Source organism: Ooceraea biroi, chromosome 10 (assembly GCF_003672135.1).
Source record: "Ooceraea biroi isolate clonal line C1 chromosome 10, Obir_v5.4, whole genome shotgun sequence".
Taxonomy (NCBI): Eukaryota; Metazoa; Arthropoda; class Insecta; order Hymenoptera; family Formicidae; genus Ooceraea; species Ooceraea biroi.
The window spans coordinates 629,468-655,347 of NC_039515.1; the positions used below are offsets into that span (position 1 = coordinate 629,468).

At 41.2% G+C, this 25,880-nt stretch overlaps 2 protein-coding genes across 26 annotated transcripts in view; one reads left to right on the forward strand and one right to left on the reverse strand.

Moving 5' to 3' along the window:
- LOC105286432 (protein retinal degeneration B) overlaps positions 1-18,066 on the reverse strand; it is a 33,188-nt gene extending 15,122 nt beyond the window's left edge. For 9 of the 21 annotated variants that reach the window (XR_003407182.1, XR_003407183.1, XR_003407184.1 and 6 more), the window contains exons 1-9: positions 7,033-8,158; positions 5,145-5,396; positions 4,650-4,986; positions 4,032-4,171; positions 3,795-3,912; positions 2,518-2,938; positions 1,508-1,668; positions 962-991; positions 124-228 (exon numbers count right to left, since the gene is read on the reverse strand). Coding sequence is in view for 18 of the 21 variants with exons in the window: in XM_026973259.1 (XP_026829060.1) it covers positions 124-228; positions 962-991; positions 1,508-1,668; positions 2,518-2,938; positions 3,795-3,912; positions 4,032-4,171; positions 4,650-4,986; positions 5,145-5,222 (1,390 nt within the window). In the remaining 3 variants the exon portion in view is untranslated. Of the gene's footprint in view, positions 1-123; positions 229-961; positions 992-1,507; positions 1,669-2,517; positions 2,939-3,794; positions 3,913-4,031; positions 4,172-4,649; positions 4,987-5,144; positions 5,397-7,032; positions 8,159-17,906 lie in introns of those variants that run through there. The other 12 variants (XM_026973265.1, XM_026973276.1, XM_026973261.1 and 9 more) reach the window with 11 other exon arrangements.
- Positions 18,067-20,009: 1,943 nt separating this feature from the next.
- LOC105286430 (putative glutamate synthase [NADPH]) overlaps positions 20,010-25,880 on the forward strand; it is a 35,660-nt gene continuing 29,789 nt past the window's right edge. For 2 of the 5 annotated variants that reach the window (XM_011351381.3, XM_026973258.1), the window contains exon 1: positions 20,010-20,306. The gene's annotated coding sequence lies outside the window, so the exon portion shown is untranslated. The other 3 variants (XM_011351383.3, XM_011351382.3, XM_011351384.3) reach the window with 3 other exon arrangements.

Genomic DNA, 25,880 nt, shown 5'->3' on the forward strand with positions numbered 1-25,880 from the left:
AATTATTACATCGTTGCAGTTCCAGGGTAAAAAAATCACCTCAAACCAATATCCTGCTATTATATACGCAATATCTTATTGCATCAAAAAAGCAGAAGAGGATTTAGAAAAATAGCTGCTCACCCTGCTCGTTTGCAGCAGGAGATGTACGCACAGTGGTGTCCTCCCCTTCTGCTAGAAGATCCAAAGAACTCCATTTAGCTAATGAAGAGTTATCCTCAAAGTTCTCTGTACAATCAGAAACGTTACTCATTGCTTATGCAATGCGCTTCCCTGATTAATCGTAATGCACTTCGAGGAACAACACAAGACTCGTAACAATATACATACATATATATAAATAAATAATGCTCATTATAATATTCAACGTAACACTTCAAGGAATGATTGTACGATTTTATGAGGCAACAGTCTGATCACGATAGAGGATCTTCGTAACAGCATAATTTGCCATATAAATAGAAATTCAATTGCGATTCGATCGTTTAAACTCTGGATTACGTAAAGAACTATAATATGCGTCGTTCTATCTAATGTGGTATCTATGTAAAGCTGTATCTAATGTAAGCAAGACGAGTCTATTCGCCAGCCACTAATTCATTAATTTCCTTGCTATGTGTATAGCCGTGCTATCGCATGCCGCCCGTGACGATTCTCTTCCCGCGGATTCTCATGCTCGGTTCTAATTTTAATAGCATGTCACGTCGAAAGATGCAGAGACGTTTGCAAACACGTGCCAAACAGCCCGATCTATCTACGAGCTATCTGTCCATCTATCGTATCGTGTCTACGCGTATACTGATGCCATTCGTTAATTCGACGGGTATAATATCTTCGGCTACGGCTAAGAAGAAACGACGTGCGGGCGTACGTGATACGTGATCTTTCGGTCCTCGCTCGTTTTTCTCTCGTTAGTCTGTAATTGATCGCGCTTACTACTTAATCGCTCTACGTGTCCTACCTTTGCGTATAACAGGTATAATGAACCCAGCTGCAGTATGGAGTGCGACATAGAAAACAAAGAGGATAGACATAAAAACACAGCACATGCTGTTCCTGTCTACTTCAGTTCAGTTATTTATGCATAGCAGGACACACCTCTTTCACGTAATTTCGCGGAATTGCTACTTTCTTTAATGATGATGATTTCTCATGCTCACTGACATTCAAAAGCACTCTTGTATATTTAATAACTCTTGTAATATCTTATATAATTTATATAACTTAACGGATCATCCTACATAGTTTTAATAAATTAATTTCTCTTTTAAATGATTCTAAAGATGAATCTTCTAAACCAATGACTTTTCCTCCAATCAATCAAATTCAACGTCTAAATTGTTTTAGATATCTGGTTAATCTGTTACAATCTATCGCAGATAGAAAGAAAGCAGCGTGTCGTGGAATTATTATCTGGCTATCATTCATGGCGAATCGTGTTAATGTCAGCGTCCTCTCTCTAAATAATCACATGCTGTACGTGCGCGTGCCGTTGTAGCAATCCTACCTTGACAATCGAAGAACTCGTCGTCGCTGCCGGATTCGGACTCTCTGACGATGCTCTCCATCCTCCAGTTCGCAATTTGGATATCGAAACTCTTGTTGGAACTCGGCGAATGTGCGGACACGTTCTTCCTCCAGTCCTTCTTTCCATCGATGGTCGCGGCTCTGCAACGTGTGTGTAGCTCGCTTTCAGTTCAATTAAATATTTATATATATATATATATATATATATATAACTCAGACATATAATTAATAACATATAATAATTAAATCAAATCTATGTCACACTTTCATTAATAAAAAATTAAGGAAATATTAAAAATTATTTATAAATTAAAATCATTAAAAATATATTTTTAATATTTTAAAATTATTTTACTATTTTTGTATAAAGGAGAGATATATAGACGATTTTTTTACTTTTTACTTGCAGCGACAATTATATCCAGATAGCAGAGAGAGTTCAAAAAGAATTCACTTGTGTGTCACCAATTCGGAGTTCATTTTCAGATTCAAAAAGAATTTTTTTACGCTCCATAACATCTTTTCTATTCTTTTTGCATCTGAAAATGAACTCAGAATTGGTGACATGACAAATGAATTCTTTTTGAACTCTCTCTGCTATGCGGGTAATCTTGCTAAAGAACTCGTGAAAAGATTGCTATTGCAACTCATACCAGACATGTCTAATGCTCATAATTACAGTATCTTATCATTACCACACTAAAATGCCACAGGGAAAATTTCTCTTTCTCGATGACTGTCGAGCAAACGAAAAATTTACATTCTTTATTCATTTTTCTTCACGTCTTCGTAGAAGACGCCCCACGACTTACTTCTCCGGACACATTAATACCATCGTTAAAATAACGACTTTCGGAAGAGTTCACTTAAGAGCTCTCTCGCAAATGAGGTCTTTGCGCGGACATAAATTTGCCAGTCACTCGTCGGGGTGACAGTCGTTTTATACCATGTTCCGCGAAATACACGTGCTCTAGACCAGTATGACCTTACTTGATCTCGTTCAGGTCGACCGGCGAGTCCTCGGGACTGATCTCGCCCTCGGAACTGGCCGCCGTGTTGATGATGGGGATGTCGGACGGCTTCCTGACGGACGGCGGACTCTGTACTTCTTCGTTCTTCTCGATGCTGCCCAGGGTGGCCGCGAGTGTCTTAGCGACGTCCGATTCTTGCTGCGGTGTCATCGTGGCCGTCGCGGTTGCCGTCACCATTGTCGAAGTCATCGTCGTCGCCATCGCGCCCGCTTCCTCGTTGTCGAGTTCGTCATCCGTCGAGTCACCCAGACCCATCTTTCTCTGGAGCGCCAGCTGCGTCTGCCGTTCAATCTCCCGGATGTCCTCCATCGTCAAACCGTTCCACTCGTCCTGCCAGGCCCACGCCTGCCTGTGTGCCCGCACCATCGTCTTCCGCAGAGCTGAAACCGACCTTAATACGTTTCACGCACGGTCGACCGAGTGCGCCGGTTAAAATTAACCCTTTCGATCACGAGCTCCCTTAGACTGCGAAGAAAACAGAAAAATCCACTAGCGGCGAGCGGCGATGCTCGAAGATACACAGTCGGGAGCAATAAATCAAGACGAAAGTGAGAATAAATCAAGAATCCGTCATGCTAATCCAATGAAAGAAATCTTTCTGTAACAAATTAATTCTTGCTTCATGATCTTTGTCTTTTTTCCGTTCATGATCTTCATTAGCGAGGATTAAAATAAGATTCAAATCTTAAATGGCCACGTTTCGAGAACTGAAGAAGAAAAAATTAAGGAAAATCCACAGTACGATAGCAGTATGTAATCTTCAATAAATTAAATTAACTTCTTCTCAGCGAGTATTTAAACGGTAACTTAATTTGTAATTAACTCTCAACTCTTAAAGTACCCTATAAACTGAAGCATCGTTCAACGAAGCAAAGGTTCATGATCGAAAGAGTTGACCCTTTAGCTGCCGGGTTTTTCGCATCGAGATTTATATTGAATTATATAATTAAATTTGGAAAAATACACGCGATTTTCAAAATATTTTGTTTAAAAGTTCTTTAACATTCTTCGACATCGTAAAATTTGATATCGTTACATATATATATATATATATATATATATATATATAACATTTTTTTAAGAAAAAGGCTTATCATTTCTCGGAACTGTATGACTCAATGGAGAGGTGATACGGCGTTACTCAGACAGAATGACTGCATCAAGATAAACTTCGCCCGGTGTCCAAAGGGCAAAAAGGGTATAAGAGAGACAAAGGTGAGCATGTACGGTACTAACCTACGTCGTGTATGAACTTTTCTAATTTCGTTTGCATGCCCCAATAACGGAACTCTACTCGGCATAGCTTGTACGCGCACATTAGTGACTTTCCCGACGGCGTTGGCTGTTGCTTTCCCTAAACGACGAGAGAATCGCTAATGTATCAACGGTGAAGACTACTTAAGCGGACAGGTGTATAAGTCATTGAGAGAAATAGAGAAAAAGAATGAAAAAGAGAAAAGGGAGGCTGTATACTTCCACATCGGCCCAATAATCCTCCAGCCACATGTCCTCCAGCGGACCCCTTCCGGTTTTCTCAGATACGTACAGCTTCGGGTCCTCCTCCTTCACGTAGTCGGCCCCGTAAGGCTGATCCTTGACGATGTCGATCACGTCTTGGGAACAGATCATCACACGGTCAATCGAGGCGAAATACGCCGCATTAATCTGATAAGTCCTAACGTTAACAGTCGGTGTAATGTTATATAATATAATATTAAATATTATATTACAATAGAAACAACAAGTAGAATATTCGAAAGTATTATTTACACAATAATCAATTTACGCAATTCATCATTCATTACTGAATCATTAAGCCCAAATTCCGACAAGTGAAGAAATTAAATGACAATAACTGATAAATAGATGATTCATCAATTTACTAATCCGATCAGCAGATCACCCAAGAGCGCTAACAATGGACTATCGAGGAGGATCCAACCAGTTGTCATGCAAACATTTGTATCAAAGATCACCCAAGCGATCTTCCGAAATAATTACAGTAAAATAGTAAATACAGTAATAGCAGCTAGCGTATTCTGAAATGTGAATCCGTCCAGTCCGTCCAATCTAATCTAATCTCCTCTTTACCCACGATCCTATTCCTGTAATCACTGCCAGTGAGATTGAAGACGTTCTCCTGGTGACCGTCGTCCGGGAAGTAGTAGGTCTCGATCTCGACGGAGAATTTCTCGACGAACGGACACGTGTAGCGCGTCTTGGTATAAGGATAGGCGTTCCATGCCTCCTCTTTGGCGATCAGCGCCGACTTGGGCAGCAGGCTCTTGAACCAACCGGGCAGGTGGCTGCCCACGTGGTAGATCTTGTGCGTGTATTGTCCATTACCACCCGGCCCGTTGCTGTACGGCTCGTTCTCGATGATCTCTACGCCGCTGCCGGCACCCTTACTCTCCTCTCGGGATTTTTTCTGTATGCAAGTTATAAACACAAACAGAAGGGGATTATTGATTACGCAGAGAAGTCGCCCTTGTCTTCCTGATAAACGATCTTCCTCCCGTTCCTCAAGAACAACAAGAAGAAAAAGAAAAGCAAATAAACGTGATACCCGCTAATCACGATAATTACCGCTATCATATACAGCTGGGCGATTCGGTACTCCTCTACCGTGAGAGGCAGTGGTATGCGATACTCCTTGATCAACATCTTGTCTTGAAGGAGCCTTATCCCGTATCACCCGTGCATTGTCGCGACGCGCGTCTCCTCTTCAAGGATACCGACCACCGTCGCGCTCGGCGTCATCGTGATGACTCGAGAGGTCTTCATCGACAGGAATCATGACTGACATCTCCATCCTCTTGCGTCGTCAAGCGTAATCCTCTGTAACAGTAGAAAGAGAGTATCTCTCCATTGTTGATCGAAAACGTGAAACCATCTGAATCTAGACTCCGAGCCGCGATTGATGTGCAGCTGGAAGCTGAGAATCTTCTAATCCTGTGGAATCCTCGACGATAATCTTGTAATGGATTAAAAGAAAAATAAAATATATAATGATAATAATACGATGATAATGTCCACAGCAGGAAAAGAGACATAGGCGGAAGAGTGAATAAAAAGGGAGAACTTGCTAAGAACAATGTTTCTTTTCAATAACGTGATGCTTGATTATATCTTGCGTAGTAAAATTATAAAATGTTAATAAATATTATTAATTAAATAATTGCTTTCCAATTAATTAAATCTATTTTATTAACTTAATTAAGAAGAATTAATTAAATTGTTTGTTCCGTCTTCATCTAAACCTTTTTCAAAATTTCCCCGAGTTCTGATGAGAAAATGATTTTTCAGCCTTTTTTTTAGACATGTAAACTGAAACATTTACAATCGACGTGTGACATCGCGTGTTCGGAAAATCATCATTATTAAATGTAGGCTGTTGTCGGAATTTCCTTGATAAATTCGGCTCTTTAACAGACCTGCCATGGCTGCGAAATCTCTGTTGCGGCGAACCACGTCAGATCACGTCAATCGCAAACTATCGCAGACTGCTGCGTGGGCTGTTATCGCAAGCTTTTTCAATACGCTGGTATTTACATCACCGGAAGTATTCGCCACGCTCACAGTTAAAAGCCGTCATTGCTAGTCGCAACGGAAAATAGCGACACGTGTACAGTAGAAAAGATCGCGCGCTTATGCCGTCAACATGATTGCATTTTCGCGATCGCCAATCATGAGAAGCGCGTGATTCCGCTTATCGTTCTAATCTCTCGCGCGGGAAATATCATTCCATGAAAATCATCGATATTATCTGGCTGACGGCTCGCAGCGCAGCCACGTTTTTCCTCTCTGTCTCTCTCTTTTTCTCTCTCTCTTCTTCGGTCTTCCGCGTCCAGAGACACGAGCAATAAACTAAACGTTATGCGGAACGTTTATTTATACACGGCTCGGCCTCGGCGCTCGTGTTTAAATTTTACGACGTGCGCAAAATCACCACCGCGCCGGAAGTTACACGAATCGGTGCTCGCAAAACTCGCGTATCTGAAATTATTATAGGTCATTAACTAAGTAGTGAGCCGCGATTCTAGATTGCGATTAATCAAACTAAATACATATGTATGACGGCACTACACATAGCTTGTCGTATTATTAATTTTATAGCAGGATAGGCAACTTTCAAAAACGGAAGCAAGATACACCAAAACAATATTTGTACAAACTACAATATTTGTATTGAAATCTAAACGCGATTGCTTAACGATCCAGTTGCACGATCGCGCATGAGAAAAAGAGATAGCAAACAGATTTGCTAAACTGGACAGATTCTTAGCTGCATTATTTAAAAAAAATTTTTTTCTCTCTAGTTAACACATCATGTGTGCGTTGTCTCTCTTTTCCGTAATTTATTATGCGATTTCACACTCGTCGCTCGCACGTCGATTTCACGAGCTTTAATCGCCGCGCGAATACGGCACGTTGCGAGACGTAGGTGTAGATGAGGGATAATCGGTGAACATACCGTTCTTATCGACGTGGTTTCCGGAGAAATTTCCTCGGGCTTCCGGGTCCTCGTGATTATGTGCACGTGATAAAATATTTACTTGCGGGAAATACGCGCGCGTAATTTACATGAGAACGTGCGCGTGTAGAGTGTCACTCCACTCAAGTTTCGGAAACTTTCGATCACGCTCTCGCCGAACGTACGATAATTAACCTTTTGATCAATACACCCCCGAGTTCGCTTGAGTTGCTTTTAGCGCGAGAAATGTGTGGCAAACAGACGTACTCGAGTGGTCGATTCCACGCGATTTCCAGCGTTCAAGTTTAGTCAACGTTTCCAGTTTCTTTGTAAGGAAATAAAATATTGTGAAGACCTCTTTTATGGCTCTCTCAAAAATGCGAAGCATCAGTACGTTCACAATCGATGTTCTAAACAGAAATAATTGTTTTCTTTTGAATAATTGTTAATGTAACTATGTAATATAAATTGTTACTTCTAATTGTAAGGAAAACTTTTAGCAATCTTATTAATTATAAACGATTTACATATAATCTGCGAGAATCTAACTAAACATTTTTTAACTGTAAACAAAAAATTTTAATTATTTATTTTGATAATAGTTCGACAGACATCTGAGAGCATCGTAATCTTCTCTCGTTGACTATAATTTTTGTTTTTCAATCAAATAAGAGCAACAGTACAATACCATATAATTATACATCAATTATAAACTTGAAAATCTACTTAATAATTTTACAATATTAAACACACAAAAGAAAGCTTATAAATATAAAATAGAATATCGCACTTTGAACAAAGACATTCGAAGCGTTTCTATGTTACTTTACAAATGTCACAAATCCTTATCGATTTGATTAGCGGGATTGACACAGGATTTGCGGAGAGAAACGCACCGTCGCTCGCTTCTCCACGAGAGACGGAAATTTAATTAACCGGTAAAAGAGTTCAATAATGACATCGAGTGATGCGAATAATGTCACAGCGGGGGCGGCGATTAGAGGAGTATTAGAGAGAGTGGCACAAAGACGGTGGACGACGGGGGGGTGATGTACGACGTGACATGAAAATTACACACTCCACACGCAAACACGGCGACGCGCCGCCACCGACTGACGGACTGACGGTCCCCCGGTGGTGCGGAAGAGGCTGCTCGATTGGCGGCGCGATCGTACGCGCGACTCCTCGAACCCGCGAAATCGCCACCGGCCAATCAGAGCGCGTACCCCCGCGACCCGACCAGCCCGCGACAGGGCCGTAAATTAAACGACACTAATGAACAAATATGTTATTTTATAACTAGCGACAGACTCGCGCACGCGCGTACTCCGTAACTTTTTTATTTGTCACGTCAAGTGGTTTGGAAAATCCGTCATATTCACGATAAAATTCATAATCGTATGCGCAAATTTTTTTAATTATTAGAACATTTAAGAAACAAGTCGTTGTATTGTGTATTATGTATTTGTATTATGTATTCTGTAAAATGTACATAGTAATATGTAGAATATATATATATACTTCTTTCAATCTTGCGTTTGTGATGGTCTTTCATGTATAGCGTAAAGTATGTCAGCAATCTCGCGTGAAGGAGAACCGTGATGATAAGGGAAGGGAAGGGAGAGAAGGAAGGAGGCGGGACTAACATATTTCAAAAACGGTATCACGTAATCCCGCTCAAAAAACAAACGATTGCCACAATTCAGAATAACAGAAAAATATACAGAAGAGAGAAAGATTCGCATTGGCAAGTTTCGCGTACGCGTCCCGAGAATCGAATCGAATCGAATCGGGGGCGATCTCGACGTTCAAGTCCCGCCTCCCCCTACCGCGCGGCGGATATGCGAGATCGCCGGGGATCGTTTCTAGATAATGGAGACATGATACCGGAGATTGTTGTTAGATAATAGAAATGTGACGCCGGGGTTGTTAACTCGCCACTGCCCGGACAACCACCGCCAGCCGCCTCCTCCGCCGCCTCCCGGTCTATTGATCGCCCCCGAACGGGCAAGAAGGTGCGAGACCAGCTGCGCCACTCTGTCGCGCGCGCTGGCGAACCACCCTCCTACCCCTGCGAGAAGGTGAGACTGGAATACGGCGCCGCGCGTCTCCAGCTGAGCCGCTCTCTCCAACCCTTTCGGGACTTTTGCTACATACACGCCGTCGCTCTGGGACATCTCGTTTTCTTTTTGAGTCTGATCGAATTTCGAGATCGAGTTTGTATCTCTAGACTTTCCTCGACGAGCTTGCTGAAATTAAATTTCTCCTGAATCGAAGATCGGGCTATTAACTTTGTAAAAATATATTCAGCTGAGGGAAACGAAGATTTTATGTAATTTCGTAGTTTTTATATTATAGAATGTGACAATATAAAATTTGGAGAAAAATGTTTTAAGCATTAATAGCAGATATGATAATGCATAGAAAAATATAACAATTATATAACAACAATTTCGAGAGAACTGCTTTTTATTGAAATTTATCCAGCGGTATAAAACCGCTGCTTGTACATTAATTTCGAATGAACGAGTGCTATCAAGTCATGCGGTGCTATGGACGCTTGGCGTGAACCACGATCACTTAACGCGACCGAGAATTCTGTTCCTCTATTCAGATTTAATATTTCACGTCTGATCTCTCTCAAGAGGTGACAAGAGCCGATTAAAAATTAAAACGACCGCGACGTCCCGGGCAGACAAATCATATTCCTCTTTCCAGCTGCCACCGACAGGCTCGAACTATTCCCATGCTTCTGCTAATTGGCTGTCTTCTTGTAGACTGCATACGGATCCTCGACTTCATAACCGTGCGGCGGCACGGGGTTTTTCACGGGATTATGGAACAATGTGTGATTGCCATCGCCCCAGGGAAACGGCTTTTAAAAGCAAAATAATAGATGTAAATTGTTAAATCACTCGCGCGCGCCGCATACTCGACGCTGAAGTAATACTACTCCGCAATTCTGACTAAGATTTATTTATTCCTTACTGCATAAAGTTTGTAAATTGTGAGAATAATCATTTTACAAAACTTCTTGATTTCTGAAGATAAAGAGAGGTAGAATAAATTAATTTCTTCTAAAGCTTTTGAAAAGATTTACTTGGTCGAAAATTTATAAAACTAAAAAATAGATTTACGTATTCAGAGAAGCAAAAGGCTCATAAAGTTGTTCTCCTCGTTTTCTGAGAATTTCATGTAACAAAAATGCGAAATCGGAATTGTGTACAGATGGACTAGGGCAGAGTGAGTGAAATTGTAGGCTTTCATTAATCGATAATCGAGACCAAGAAAATAGGTCTAATCGGGATAGACGCGTAACAAACTGTCGCAGCTACAATGAGCGAAAAAAATTTACATAGAGCAGCCTCGCGTATCAGAATTTAATCTGCTCAGAGAATTTAAGATCTAAAAATAATTATCTATTAGTTAACGCAAAAAGCCTAACAAATTCATTCAATACATATCCACGATTGTGCACTCGCCTTTGCGCTTAATTAATTTGTTGCAAACAATCAGAAATGTCGGTTGCAAATTAGTGTTAAAATAATATTGCGATATTTACAAGACTCTATTGATGTATGCAAAAGTTTTAGTCTTTTTTCAGCGCTTTATATTATTATTTAAACTTCAAATAAATTCTCGCGTTTTTACGTTTTTAAACAGCATCGAGATTTTTAAAACATCATACGTCGCGATTTAATGATAAACATAACTTCGAAAAACAATAATAAACACGAAAAGCAATGTAAAGCTATACATGCGCTTTACGTTACAGCAACCATTTTGGACTTGGGCTGAAAATTTTTTTCGCACATAGCGTATTCACCTAATTTGGCGGATTACCATTTATTCCAATCGATGCAGTATATACTATTTAACTGGATAATACTTCGATGTGGCTGAAAATATGAAAAAGCTTTTTTCGCAGAGGTATTCGAAATTTATCCGAGAAACCCAAAAAATCGAAACAAACGAGAACAATTTTGATGACTAAATTATACTACATATATTATTATTACGTTTAAAAAGCAAAAAACCTGCAAAAAAGACTAAATCTTTCGCATACACCTAATATAATACATTCACGCAACTGTCGAAAGCTACGGAAAAATTGCTGTCTCATTTCTCTTAATACAATTCTAATAAATGCGGCTAAATCGAACCTTCGTCCGACGACACATGTACGGAAGATTCAGGAACGGCTCCCTCGGTCTCTTCGCTTTTTCCTTGACTTGCGTAAAAGTGAAAATGGACATAATCACGACCAGAGGCAGCGCAATGAGGGACAGCGTCTGCCAAAACATGAGCTTGCGTGGATCTGCGTTCACGATCGCATCATCATCGCTACGTGTGATAATGTATCACAAGTTCCTCGAACAAAGTTAACTCGCATTGTATACTCATGACACTTTCCGATGAATAAGTTGCACTTGTGCTAAATTCCATTCTTATCTTTCGTATGCAAGATTAGTCTTTTTAAAGGATATATCGAGCGAATTTCTGTTCTTACATTATTAGCTATAACATTAATAATCGTACTTTGTATTGAGACTCCACAAAAAATAAATAATTTTATATTAAAAATATTTAATAATCGGAGTTTCAGATAATAATGATACAAAATCGTAAATGTAACAATTTAAATCTCTGTTTTAGAGAAGCTACGTGTAACCGTGTTTTCTTTAATTTCCCCATTTGCAATAGATCATTGTTCGCAATCCTAATATCACCTCATCTAACGATACTTTGTCGTGAATTTATTAGGAAAGTTTGAAATATACACGTGAAGAAACTCGCGACTCAGTTACCAGAACGCGAGTAATAAGTTGGCGGCTTGGGACAAGGACACGGTGGATCCTGCTCCATTGGCGAGATACATGGTCGACAAGGATCGTGACAAAGATCATCAGGAGACGAGCATGTCTCTGGCACACCATGCGAATGACAGTCCGTCGATTTCTTGAACACGCCAAGATTCCTCCAAAAAGTCACATGCCGAAAATCGGGTAATTTCCAGATATGAGAAAATGACACAATTTTGTACTTCATAGATCCACGTGCAAGTCTTTTAGAATATGTATTTTAATTACTGAAAAAAATTCTAACAAGAGATGTAACAAAAGTTTAGAAATTCCGGAAATGTTCTTTCCTTCGCTTGAAGTTTGTTTAAAGTTGCTATCGTCGTGATAATCGACTAACATGCGATGGAATAAAAAAGTGGAAAAGTGAATAACGAATTTCTGGGACCTCACACGTACCAATATCGATAAATATAATAAATATAAATTAAGCTAAAAGCCATTTCACCTTTAAACTTTCCACATTCGAACACAAATGTATAAATGTTTCAGTATAATACATTTAAAAAATCAAACGTAAATTATATCTATAAATAAATGTTAACTGTGTGTCAAATTTTACCTATAGAGGAGCACGGAGTAGGAATAATAATTCAACTTCGGCTTTACTTTGACGAGATCCGTGAATCTAAGGAGACATCGAAGAAGATGCGTCTAGTTTCGCTATGAGATAAGATTAATGGCGAAGTGCACTTAAGCACGGAAACATTGCTTAAGAACAAATGCATCGCGCGATAAACGGGAACGCCGTTTTAATCCGCACTTTATTGACGCGCCACAGTGTCTGGACCAGCTGGAAGCTGGTAAACAATCCACTACCTGTATATCATTACCCCCTCGTGGAAGAGATACTTCCATACTTACTACATATTACATACTCTGCAATTCTGCATATTCCTCTCACAATCAGTTCTTTTCCGGTTCTTTTTTTAATCTCCGCGAAGAACTCGTTTCGTGAAAGCATTTTTCGCGAACAATAATAATAACATAATAATAAAGCATAATTAATTATTATGCTTTATTATTATGTCACCAATTAAGCCCAATTTAATAAAGGACAATTTCATAAAATAGTACGTTTGTTACATAATATTATACATATGCAAGTATTTGAAGTACGCAAAGCAGACTAAACAATTTAATGCAAATTTGGTACTGAGATTGCAAAGCTGATATAATTAAAAGAAGTGCTCTCCATCCATAATTATTCGTTTGTACGTAAATATTACCGAATCATTATCAAAACATCGCGATAAATAAATTTAAATATTTATTTAAATATTTATTCTCACCTCTATTCATAGACATTGGTATGTTTGCGGCAAAATTTAGCTCAAATTGCAGCATCCGCGACATTCCGAGCGTTAAGGAGTACCTTATTTGGTTTTTCACTTTTCCACAAGGATTGGAATATCGAGTAACCGAGGGAAAATAAAATTGTTTGACGACGACAAAGGACCGCGCATCAATCCCGCCTCGGACCCTTCACGTGAAATTTAATTACGTCCCTCGAATGTCGCGGGTATTTGCCCCCTCCCTCTACTCTCCCGACGGTCGGGAATTTCAGAATTTGATGGAATCGTAATGTCGTCGGTCTGACCTTTGAAGCATAGAGAAAAAGCATGGTTCGTTGGATATTTCGGTGTGACATTAATACAATAATTTGCGCAAAAATACCAAAGACCGTGGGCACATCGATCACGGCGGATCGTTAAGATTATTATTAACCTTGGGATGGACATGGGGTTTTTTCTGAGGTAAGAGAGACATTCTGCGCTCGTAACTTATTCACACAACTGCCTCGGAAATGTTTTCGACAACCATTCTGAGCGATTCTTCGTGCAATCCACTTTTGATCCCCAACGCGATTCGTTAGCGTTGATTAAACTTCGCAAACTCGATTGTGAACAACCGCGCAAAAGTCTACCATGAATTGCACGTTTTATCGTGGTGAAACGGAAAATTTCACTTCGACACAGCGCTTTTGACTTTTTTTTCATTCGTGCAGATACGTGCGCGAAAATGGTCATTAACTAAGTAATCTAGATCGCAAGACGATGAATCAAATTAAATACATACTTATCATAGCAGCATAACATATTAATTTTACAGCAGAATAAGCAATTTTTGAAAAATAAAGAACACAATTCTCCAAAACTGCAATTCGCTGCAATATTTATATATCACCATCTAGACGCGATTCGACTTATTTAATTAATGACCTAATATTATTGGGTTGTAATATATGTTCATCCTGTTTTTTAAGGTTTTTTAATAACGAAATGTTACAATTCATATTATTAAAAACACTAAACAAACGGGACGAATATGTTACAACCCAATATAATTTTATTGTACGGAAACTTCTTAATTTCGACCTCGCGCTAACGCTATGTGGATCACCAGAGGGATCGATATTTTTCGAGTTGTTTCCCGCGGATAATGGCGAATTATCCCGTGAGCGAGCGAGAACAATACCGCCGGATTCGCACGTCGGGGGCTGCTTCCCGGGTACGTCGATGCGGCTTGCGCGGCAACCTTTGACATTTCGAAAGGGCGGGTCGAAGTTTCCTTTCCACCCTCCTAGCCAGGAGTAGGCATACCCCACCCCCTCCCTCCCTCCCCTCGCTCGGTGACCCGACATCCGGCCGAAATGTGTACGGCGCATAAAAGCACGTCGTAATCCGCATGCTACAAATGAGTTTTGATTCGTGTCGTAAAATCTTGATTAGCTGGGCCGTGTACGACGTTCGTTAATCTTCTTTACATTTTCCTCTCTTCCAATTCCTTCATAGATTCCGAAATGATGAAGAAACGATAATGCACAAAGCGCGCACTGAATATTTAAAGTGGGCGTTATGGTGCTGCAGAAAACGGGAAATAAACAAACGTTACCTTTGTCGCAGTTCGAGAGTTTGCACTCAAAAGCCAACTTACGCTGCTTTATTGTAATATCATGAACGTTCGCAACTGGCAATATAAGACTCCTACTTTGCTGTGTCTTTATTGTTCCTCCGGATATGCATATACAGAAGAAGTGTACGTTTGACAATCAGCGCGTTCAAATAAACAAAGCGATGTTCCTCGCTGAGAATGAAAATGATTTTCCACTTGTCGGAGGAGAGAACTCCACGCTAGGACAATTTCTCCCTTCCAGAGTTGAAAGGAAAATTCAGCATGCAGAATCGAAAACTTGAATCAAAACAAACGTCAAATCTGGGAACAACATGCTGGATCGCAGAGCGTGCATACAAATATCTGCACGAGTGGCTTTCGTGGAATACAAAATTCCAGAATGTCCGCGAAGGGAAAACCGCGGAAATGGGAAACGCAGATCTACCCGGAGGATTCAGGGAAGCAAGAGAAATTCGGGGAAGCACGAAGTAATCTTTCGAGATCCATCTTGATGATGCTCAACCCCAGAATCGTGACGTCCATGCCCGTAACTTGGTTCAACTGACAAGTGCTCGTTCCCAGGGCGGATGAGTACGTCGCAAGGGTAAATCCGTAACCACCAGCGCGTGCTCAGACTCGTGCGTCGATCTCTAATTATCGTGGGCCATAATTAGTAGCGGACATATGCGGCTCGTAGCAGTTCATCATTCACCTGCGCCAGTTTAATTGCGTCACTCGCGGCATGCGAGAACCTCAGAGGTCTCGCATGCACGAACATGCTCGACAGCAACCGCAATATGGTAAGGAGTTCGTCCTAACGCACAATTAAATGCTTATAATTGAAATCGTTAATCTTTGCGGGGGAAAAAGAATGGCAAATAGATTATTTGCTAAACTAGAGAAAAATTCCTAGCTGTATCAGCGAATCAGTTTGTTAATAGGCTAGGAAACTTTCACGTTCAACAGAGAGATTTAATTACTTTTTCTCCATGTAGCGTTTTTTCCACTAGTGCCGCCATTTTCTGTGAGTTTTTTAGGCGGATTGTTTTAAATTTCATGAGTTAAAGTGAAAGTTTTCATATGATCTTTTCCGTTGATATGACTACTTCTTTTTTGCTTAAATCCGTTTCTTGATAATGGACACGAGATATTTGATAGGAATATAATGCAAAAGAGAAGTTACGCACACACACGCACACAGATATGAGAGAGGATAAAAATTTGACGAGGGAGTAAATCCTATTACTCTGTATTCTGAGGCAGGAAATCTCGTTTCTGCTGACGAGCTTTTATCCGGCCGAAAATTGGGACGAGCCTACATAGACTTAATCGATTTTCCAAATGCCTGACGTCACTCATGACGTCTCTTGGAGAGAGAGAACACCGAAGAGATTCGCTCTCACTCACCTAGAGTGACGTCAACATTGTGATGCCGTGCTTTCCCTTCGTCAACGTCACTAATGGAGAGTGAAATAATAACGAGGCACACAAGTGTGGTTATTTATACGCACACCGTTTTTCTATCGCGACATTTTCTACCAAGTGGAATATTAATCGTAAATGTCAAAACACCCTCGAGAGTGAAAAGCAAGACCTGATGTGATAGAACATATTTATCTATAAAATAATAGAAGTAATAAAACATATGACAAAAATTATAATTTCTCAAAAAAAGAAATCGATCCTATTGCATTTAGAAAACTTTGGTATTTGCAACTAACTATAATTAACAATAAATAAATTATAAAATGTTAATTAAGTGCATTGTAAGAAAAAATTAAAAAATGTTACGGAATTTGATAAGAAATTTATTCAAGTAAGAAGAAAAATTATTAAAGCAAGAGGAAAAATTATTAAAATTTAAAAACTTTTAAATGAAAGGTCACAAACTGTTTGAACAAATATTTTAGACTCTTAACAATTTATAGATCCGGATCTGTGGAATTGGAACAGAATTGTCAACAATTTACGATCGACGAATTCAGGAATCCATCTGAATCTGAATAGCATGTTGCAATCATTACAGAATAGACATGCGAAATAGGCTTGAAGATCAAAGAGAGACGTTTGTAGGATATGTAAATGTACCAAGGTCAACGGATCCCAGAATTCATGAAACCAAATAGCTGTGAATCCATGAATAACACGAAACGCACAATCCGGAACTCCTAATCAAGCAAGATGTACATGGAAGATGTATATGTCTGTAAAATTAACGATAATCTCCAAAATTATCATGAAAAAACGTAACGATTTTATTCTAACACAAATGTTGCGTTTCGTAATCTATGAATAGATCCAATTGTGCGATAATTCAAAGTGTTATTCCGTGTGTCGTCATACTTTCAATCTAACGAATAAGCTTTTATCAACTGAAACAGGCAAGAATCAAGATTGATAGAATCAAAAAAGATGGAAAACAGATTTATCAAACTGCACAATGAAGTATCCATTTAACAACATCGTATATCACATCTAATCATGTATACTTAAAATCGCATGTCACCAAATCACTGAATCATCGAACATTGAGTAATTTCAGGTAAAATTATCTTATCTCACTTAGTCCCTCCCAAGTTTACCTCGCAGGAAACATTCTTGGTTCTATCATATTATTGAACATCGCAAGTATTAATACGTTAAGGAAATAAGGGAATCCTCTCCTCAGGAAATATATAAAAAATACATAATGATTATCAAACGTAAACGTATACATAATAATTACAAAACGTGGCTAAAGTTCTTCTCTAATTATTAGAAATTTTCCGAAGGAGGAATCATTCATAACAAAAATCCCTCCCAAGAAGAAGACTCTTCCGCTTCTTCTGCTCCTACTTCCAATATCATCGCGCAATTGTCCTTGCTCCGTGCAGAGAGAGCATGTTCTCGCTGGTCAATCATCGCATACATCACTGACCGTCATCATCGATCACCGGAACTCAGGCTGTACCAAATCACGGAACGGCTTTGCGCGGTCGGTAAGCGATTCCGCGTGCCGCTTCGCAATTCGCGAGAATTTCCTGTCGCTCGCCAGACAGGCAGGCAGAGTGTCGATTCGTCGTCGCTCGCTCAAATCCGATCGCTCTAATTGACACGCACCAATCGATTCGGCGCACTTACCGATTTTCCCTAAGAGTTCTCCAATCGTCGGCGTCGATTCGGCACAACTTCGGGCACACTCGTGAACGATTCACACGCGAGCGATTACGCGCGACGATCGGCCGGCCGCAGGACGTGGCCGCCCGGCATTTTCATACGACAATTCCTCGCAACTCCTCGGCTCCGACCAAGACGAGACCCCGCCGGGACGTCATTATCTCGGTTGATAAGGCAGCTGCTCCAACGCCTGCGCGTTGTTGTGATTAGGTTCACAGTGTCGTTCCTAGTACGTGACGAACCCAGCGAACCCATTCTTGAATTCTCTTGTATGTTGTATGTAAAAATGCTAAAGATACTTCCGGTATCTTTGGATCTTTAGATCCTTTCATTCTTGATTTTGAAATCTTCAGGCAAAAATTTTGCAAGGTTATCTTGTTATTTTTCTCGTCGGTAAAAGTCCATTTCAGGATATTCATTTTGAGTCATTTAGAACATTTTCACCAAAGAATACGTATATATCGAGTGTGATCGAGTTAATGAGGGGTTTTCAGAAGTTCAGAGGTTTTCATAAGTTTGTCTTTGTGTAATTTTATTTTTTTGATGGTGAATAACGTTTGCGTTCCAGAATTTCTAGATTTCTAGATTCAATAATTCTGGAACGTAATAACCGCACATTTAGATAGTGTGAATTGAGAATATGAAGTCAGATTACTTTATGAAAAGTAGTAAACATTTTTCGGAAACGAATATTTCTGAAAGTGCAATCTACGAATTAATATATTCAAATAAAATTACATTACAAAAAAACGATATAAAATTATTTAATGAATAAATCTTTTATCACTCACACTCTATATCCCAAATTATAAAAATCCCTAGACCTCTAAATTGCAGATGAATTTAATTTACTTTATTATATATTAAAAACCTCATTTCTTTTTTTTTTAAAAAAGTACAAAATTTGTTAGGAAAATTTACTTACAACGCAATTTTCCTGAGAATGTTTTCTAGTTATCGAAATTTATAATACGTTATGTATCTTCAGAAATTCCATCAATTTCTTAATCAATTTCTTAATTAAGGATTCAGAATCAATCTAGCTAATAATATTGTTAATTAATCAATTATACAGAGTGTCCCAGAATTGTGTATGAAGCTCTCGTGAGCGGGTAGAATGCATCGAACTGAGAAGAAAAGTCCTTTACCGTTTTGAAATTTTCGCAATAGTTAACGAATTATTAATTATTAAAAATCGCTATATTAGTCCGGCCTACCACCGAATGCAAGCGCGCGGCGAGATACGACCGCCTAGAGATCGAGGTTGCTAGGCGCGCGGGGAATTGTAATAAACAAAACGCTCACGAGAGCTTCATATACAATTCTGGGACACCCTGTATAATTAGTATCATTTAACACCCGCAACATTTTTTATGATATTCATACTTATGGACAACTTCAGATGGCACGAACGGAAACAGCCAATGATTGTCCGCTGCGTGCCGCGGATCACGTTCAGCGAGTCAGCTGTTCCGTTCAAAATTCACCATGAGAATTCGTTCAGCTCAATTCACGAAGAAAGAAATAGCACAGAACAAAACCTACAAAATTACCTATTTTCATGAAACGAATGTTTTAGAATGTCTTGCGTGTAAATTAATTTCGTATTCCGTTGTAAGATTATCGGGGGTGATTTTACACATCACATTCCTCATTTTCCCCAGATTCATCCCCAACTCTATAAGCTCATAATGTTACATTTTCGTATTTATGATTCAAGTAATCTCCAACGTTAATTTCAATGAATAATAACAAAATATTTTCAGCTACAGTTCTTCAAAGTTCCATTGCAAATGAAAATTCTCAAAGCTTCGTTATTCTAGATCGATCGTAATTTAAAGATCATCCTCTTTTGATCAATGATAACTCGATGATAACAAAGAAACACCCTGAGAAATCCGAAACATTTTTTCGCGTGAAATTCATTGAATCATTATTAAATAATTCTACCGTTAATAAAAACTAATATATATATTGTTCACATGTAAAGAACAGAAAGGCACGATCTTTTGAAACCGGAAGGAAGAAGGCGCGCTCGCGCCCTGCACCCTTAATACGTCACTGATCGCTATTCTGGTCGTCATAGTGAAAATCCGCCAGTTACGGCGAGGTCGTGGGGAAGTGTAGGTTGCGTTCTCGACGTCGCCGTTCTCGACGAGCGCTTCTTGTGAGTTCCTGCTCCACTTGACTGAAGCAAGCAACCAAGCGAGTTACGAGCTAAGAGTCTAGGCGAGCAAGGAGACTTCTCCAGCAGAAGAGATTGCACCGCGTGATCGAAAATCGGCGCGTTTTCCGGCTCGAAAGCCGGCGCGGCGCGTGGAGGCGGAGCGGAGCGACGCTCCTCATTGATCCTCGTCGACTCAGGTAAATCCCCCGCGAGGCGCCCTTATACCGGGAGGGCCAAAGGGGGGAGAGGCAATCCACGATATTTGGATTAAGTTAAGCGATCCGCAAATATGCAGGGAGCAAAATCGATCGCGAGAGCAAAACCGGAAGAGAGAAAATGGCGAGAATCTTCTTGAGGAATTCCGCGAGCCTCGCGCGGGACCTCTCGCTCGTTGTGAGTCGCGGATGGGGAAATCTGGGGTGAAATTCCGTCGGTAACGGATCCCGTCATGTCGACCGATTTCGTCGAACGTTTCCGCTTCAAGATAAAAGAGTTTCAGGAAGGAATGACGCGTTTCGCGCTCTCCGCGCGCGATATCTCGCTCCGAGGAAATGAGAACCGGCTTGAGAGTTCTGTCAGTCTTGCCGATAAGTGGGTTATGCGAGGGGGGATTTGTTAAGTCACCGGCAGGTTCGTGACAATTTCCGTGCTCCGATTCTCGATGACAATCGATCGACCTGTCTATGCATCAATTCGAAAAGCATCGGACAACTTCACGGGAGTTACGCGTTCACTGCAAACGGTCGAGCTTTTCTCTGACGTGAAGTTGGGCGCGGGTGCCAGTTCATCGGCCGACATGCTTGCTTATCGATCAGAGTTCCGCCGCGTGCGATACCGCTCGCTCTCCTTTAAGCCTTACCGACAATCTCGCGGGTTGCACGAACCGACCGCATGGTCGGTCGCGTAAAAATGTTATTAATAGTAATACGTGCACGCGTTTCGACGAGATCGTATCTCGTTTCCCAGCGGCGCCAGCGATATTTCGTAAAAAGCGAAATACGAAGTAATAAGCGTTCAGGGTTTCATAGTGAGATTAATTACGCTCTAAATATTTATAATACTCGTTACGCTTTTGATATTCATTCGACGTATGTTTCCGCTCGACGAAGCAATGCACGATCGAATTCTTATATGTAATCGAACGATCGAATTGTGATCGCTGAATTAACGTGTTTTCATTTTGAGAAATAAAGCGATGTGGAGAAGAGAAGTATCCCGCTTCGCGAATTTGTAGAATGTAGGTTGCAGACTTCTCTTCATAACGTTCCATTTGACGTAATTTTATTACACATCGCGCGCTTGGTTCACGATCCTCCCGTGTCCTTCTTTTTCCTTATCACCAGCTGCGACGGTTTACGCGGCCGCTAATTAATACGACACAAAGAGAATTCTTGAGGCGCATTTTACAGTTTCGCGTTGCAACGTAATTATGCGAAAAATACGTGACCGGCGAGGAACGCGCCGCCAGGCACACACGAAAGGCACACACAAAGAAACGTCAGCGGAACTCGTCGGCGACCGTTTATAGATTATTTCATTGGAATGTCCCCCCTCCCTCCTTCCTTCTTCCTACAAGAGTATGATAAGCGTTTATACCATGACAATGACATGCGATAGTCGCTTGGAAATCGGAGGTTCATAAGAAACCTCTCGCGTTTCAGTCATCTGAGATTATCTTTCTTCCGGTGTCCGATATCGATAACGGAGCATGCTCAAAATATTATCTGCCATTGTGTTCGCCATTGTGTTATCAGTTATCACGCTCGTCGTGATGATTTCTCTTTGCATTTGGTGTATCGCGAATCGGTATATCGACAGCGAACGCAAGCGATCCATCCAATACTCGAACTCGCGCGAGTTCATCGCGTCAATCGTTCGCGCGATCATGCAACAGTCATCGGATCATGCAAATCGCCGTAGATATGGTGTACGGCATGCGCTCCCGTTGCCGGTATCCAGTATCGCGCTGCGATCTATCGCACGATCTCGCCGCAGCAGCGGCGGCGGCTCACGCGATAACGCGCGGGATCCTGTCTTGTCTGCCAGTCTCATCCGAGACGCCGGCGACTTGTGATCGTCGGCGACCTTGGCACGATAATGACTGTTTGACGTCTCGCGCCGCCCGCCAGATAACGAGGATGTGTTTGCATTTTGATTAATCGATGCGCGGAAGTTGACATACTCCCCCCTTCGTCCCTCCCTCCCCCCCTGTTGGCCGGCCGGTCGAGATATGCACCGCCTTCTATATTTAATCCGCGTAAATGTCGTTATACACGCAGGACCAATTAAAACGAGCGAGAGGGCAATCGAAAACTAAAACTTCTCGCGCTTGTTGGTCTCTCTTCTTCTGGACGATCGGACACTACGAAGATAGCGAGAGATCTCGCAAAAAAGACCTCCCGCGAAGTGGCAATTGCGTCTCAATGTGACGATATGCATTGTTTGCGTTGCACAATCTCGTACGATCAAATGACGCGCGACTCTTTTATGCTCTTAACACGCGCGACCTTTCTACTCTTGATGCATGCACTCGTGATGACGTCAAGCGGCCCTTATCCGCGGGTTGCCCCGCGAGTTTATCCGAAAACGTTTGATTAACCGAACACGACCACGAGAACGTCACGGAAAGTTTTTTCTCGCACAACCCGAAAGAGTTGGATTCTTCCTCGTGTTAACAATTTAAGTACTAAAAATTATCGGCGTGTGTCTGATAATTCATCTGTAAATTCTTCCGTCAAATCCTCATCGTAAGTTGTCCATTATAATAGTATCATTTTATTATTTCCATTTTTTAAAGCACATCATTTTTTATTTTTTTTATTGATACATACGATATTAATTATTTTATTCTCTTAACCCTTATTACCCTAAGATATTAAGACATCTCAAAATGTTCCAAGATAATTTTCTTGTTGTTGAATTCTTCCATTATCAAAGACAGGTTTCGACGCGATTAGCCACGAGCATTACGCGTCGCGGGACACCCGGTATATATTCGTCTCCTATCTTCTTGGCGTTCTCTTCCATAATGATTATGGCTAATTTGATGCGCAACGCATTTTATTTTGTTTCGTCTGAAAAGATTAATACTGGCGCGTTTTAAAGTTCTCTCCTTTATCCCTCTCTCCTCGTTAGACCTCTCTTCGTTACACGCAGTAACCTAAATATAGCAAAGCCACGCGGAATCGTTATCTAACGACGCGAATGACGGTGCTTACGCTTATACGCAATCTTACTTGTACTTGTCCGCGATAACTGTTCTTTTTATTTCTTTCTCTTTTTTTTTGTCACGTACTGCTCGACAAGCGTTAACGCGGGAGTACGCAGTAAAATCTAACGATTCACCTCTCTCTATTTCTGCATCTTTCTCTCTTCGTTCTTCCTCCTAATCGCGCGCTATCGACTGCTCAAAGCTCACGTATCGTTTTGCGTCAAACTGCATGACGAAGCTGATTGCCGCATGAAAAGTACGCGACGATATCCGACAGAAATAGGACGCGAGGTATTTTCACAAATGAATCGTCTAAATACAATACAAGTCCTGAAATTGAAGGCTAAATTGCGTTCAATTCGATCAATTAAAGAATAATTAAAGGTATTTTTAGTTTATAATTAGTTTGGGAGGATTATTCGAATCTGTCCCTTAATCGCAGAAATTGGAATTATTTTTTTATTTATTGAATTATTTATGATCGGCTTTTGCAAAGAGGAAGATCATTTTTGGCAATGACGAATCAATGATATTACGTGAACAAGTGAGTCTACAAATCACGCGCAAGTTCTATTTGAACTAATCAGGTGTTTGCTTTATCGAGATTAATACGAAGACCGGTTGATGGCGGAAAAAGATCGATATACGTGGCGTCAATATCTCATTCGCCGAACGGATGCAAGGGAATTCCGATGTTTCGCAACAACTGTCTGTTGACAGAATTGAGAATCGTACAAGCCATCAACACGCTATTACGACGGTTACAATCACGAGCGGTAATAAGCGACGTTATTTCGCGCATATGCGCGAATTAACGAACGACGAACGATCGGTCGAATCGGTCGAGAAGAGGAACGAGGGAAGAGGAGAAGACAATTGCAAATTCGTTGAGCCGAGGCGAGAACCCGTGCTCCCAACGTGCTCGCGCGGATCAACAAGCTTACGCGTTAACGACATTTGCTTCGCAGCAAGATATCTTGGGATCAAGTATGGTGGACAATCCATTAATCTACTGGACGCGTCTTCAAGAGGCGTTTTCCTTTCTTTTCGGAGCACGATCGGATATTCACGCGCCACGATTACATCCTTCTCGAAAAAGACGGGAAAACGCAGAAAACGACGAAACGAAACAATGATACGTTTGCTAATATTTGATTATACGCATACGCGTTTGATTATAACATTTGATTATATTGACATACGCATTTCGTGCGACGTTACGCCCGACCGTTAATCCACGTTTACCTTGGTTCTTATCGAATATCGTGACACCTGTCAAGCCGTCAATTAACGCGTGTTGCTTATTTTTCTCGATCGTTACGATCGTGACCTGCGAATCTAGCACGTGGACACGCGCTCGCACGATGATCGCCGACTTTCAACGTCGTCGAGGTTCAGACATCGATATGACGTACCCGAAATTTGCGCGCCCTCGAGTCTCTCGAGTCAGGACCTATTCCAGAGGAATCTAATAAAAAAAGGGAAAGGAGAGAGAGAAGGGGACTCTTGGAACGAGCTCTTGGTCTCGAGGGCACGACGTTTTGCTTTAAAAGCGTTGCCCCTCCGCGTCGGGACTCGGCAATGTGCCCGACAAAGAGAAAGAGAGAAAGAAAGAAAGAGAAAAACAGAAATAGTGACGAAGACGGGCGGCTTCGAAAGAGGGAGACGCATCGGAACGCAATGCGAAAGGGTTCGTCGAGGAGGACAGGGCGGACGGAGGAGGAAAGCGCCGCGTCGGAGGGCGTCGTGGAGGGGATTGACGCCGGAGGATCGGTGGGGAAGTGCGGCGCGTATTGATGAGCGAGACAGAACGGAGAACCGGAGAGCCAGGAAGGCGCGAGCAGGAGAGAGAGAAAGGACCGGCCTACGACCGTCTGGGAGGGAAAGGAGAGAAGGGGATGCTTTTCGGGCTTTTTAGCGACATCCGTGCGCCGTCCGTTCAGTTCCCGCCTGACTTGCGGCTTGTGCGTACGTTGGGTTCTTGATTTCCTCACGGAATTTTCACTCGAAGCAAAAAACAGAAAAAGAACAAAAGAAAGCGAGAATAGATAGGGACCGTTATTCAGGATCTGGAACGCGCCCTTCCTCCTCCACCAGGCGGAGATTCCTGTGGAGGTCCTTGGAGCAAACCAAAGGCGGTGTGTGCGATCGTTTTTTCTAAGAGAGCGATTAAAATTGTGAAACATTCGAGTTGTTGGTTAAGAAATTATATTGTCGATTAACTAAGTTGAACAGTGTCGTTGAACGCAGTCGCAAATTGTGTGTCGTTCCTTGTGAACATCTTGGGAGAGTACAACTTGCTAGGACCCGCGGTTCCCGTTTCGGAGTAAACGAGAAAGGAGATCAACCAGTGCGATCCGATTGATGTAACTGACGATAATTGACGGTGATCGATACTCGGAAATTGGAAATCGGTAATTGGACAAACGAGGCTGCACGCAACTATATTTTCGGAACAAACTGCATATCTTGGAGGCGATCTTATTCTGCGGTAAGAGGCGGCTTCATATGCGCCACGTCGACCACCTCGAAGCGAGGAAGGAAACGCAAACTCTCTCGC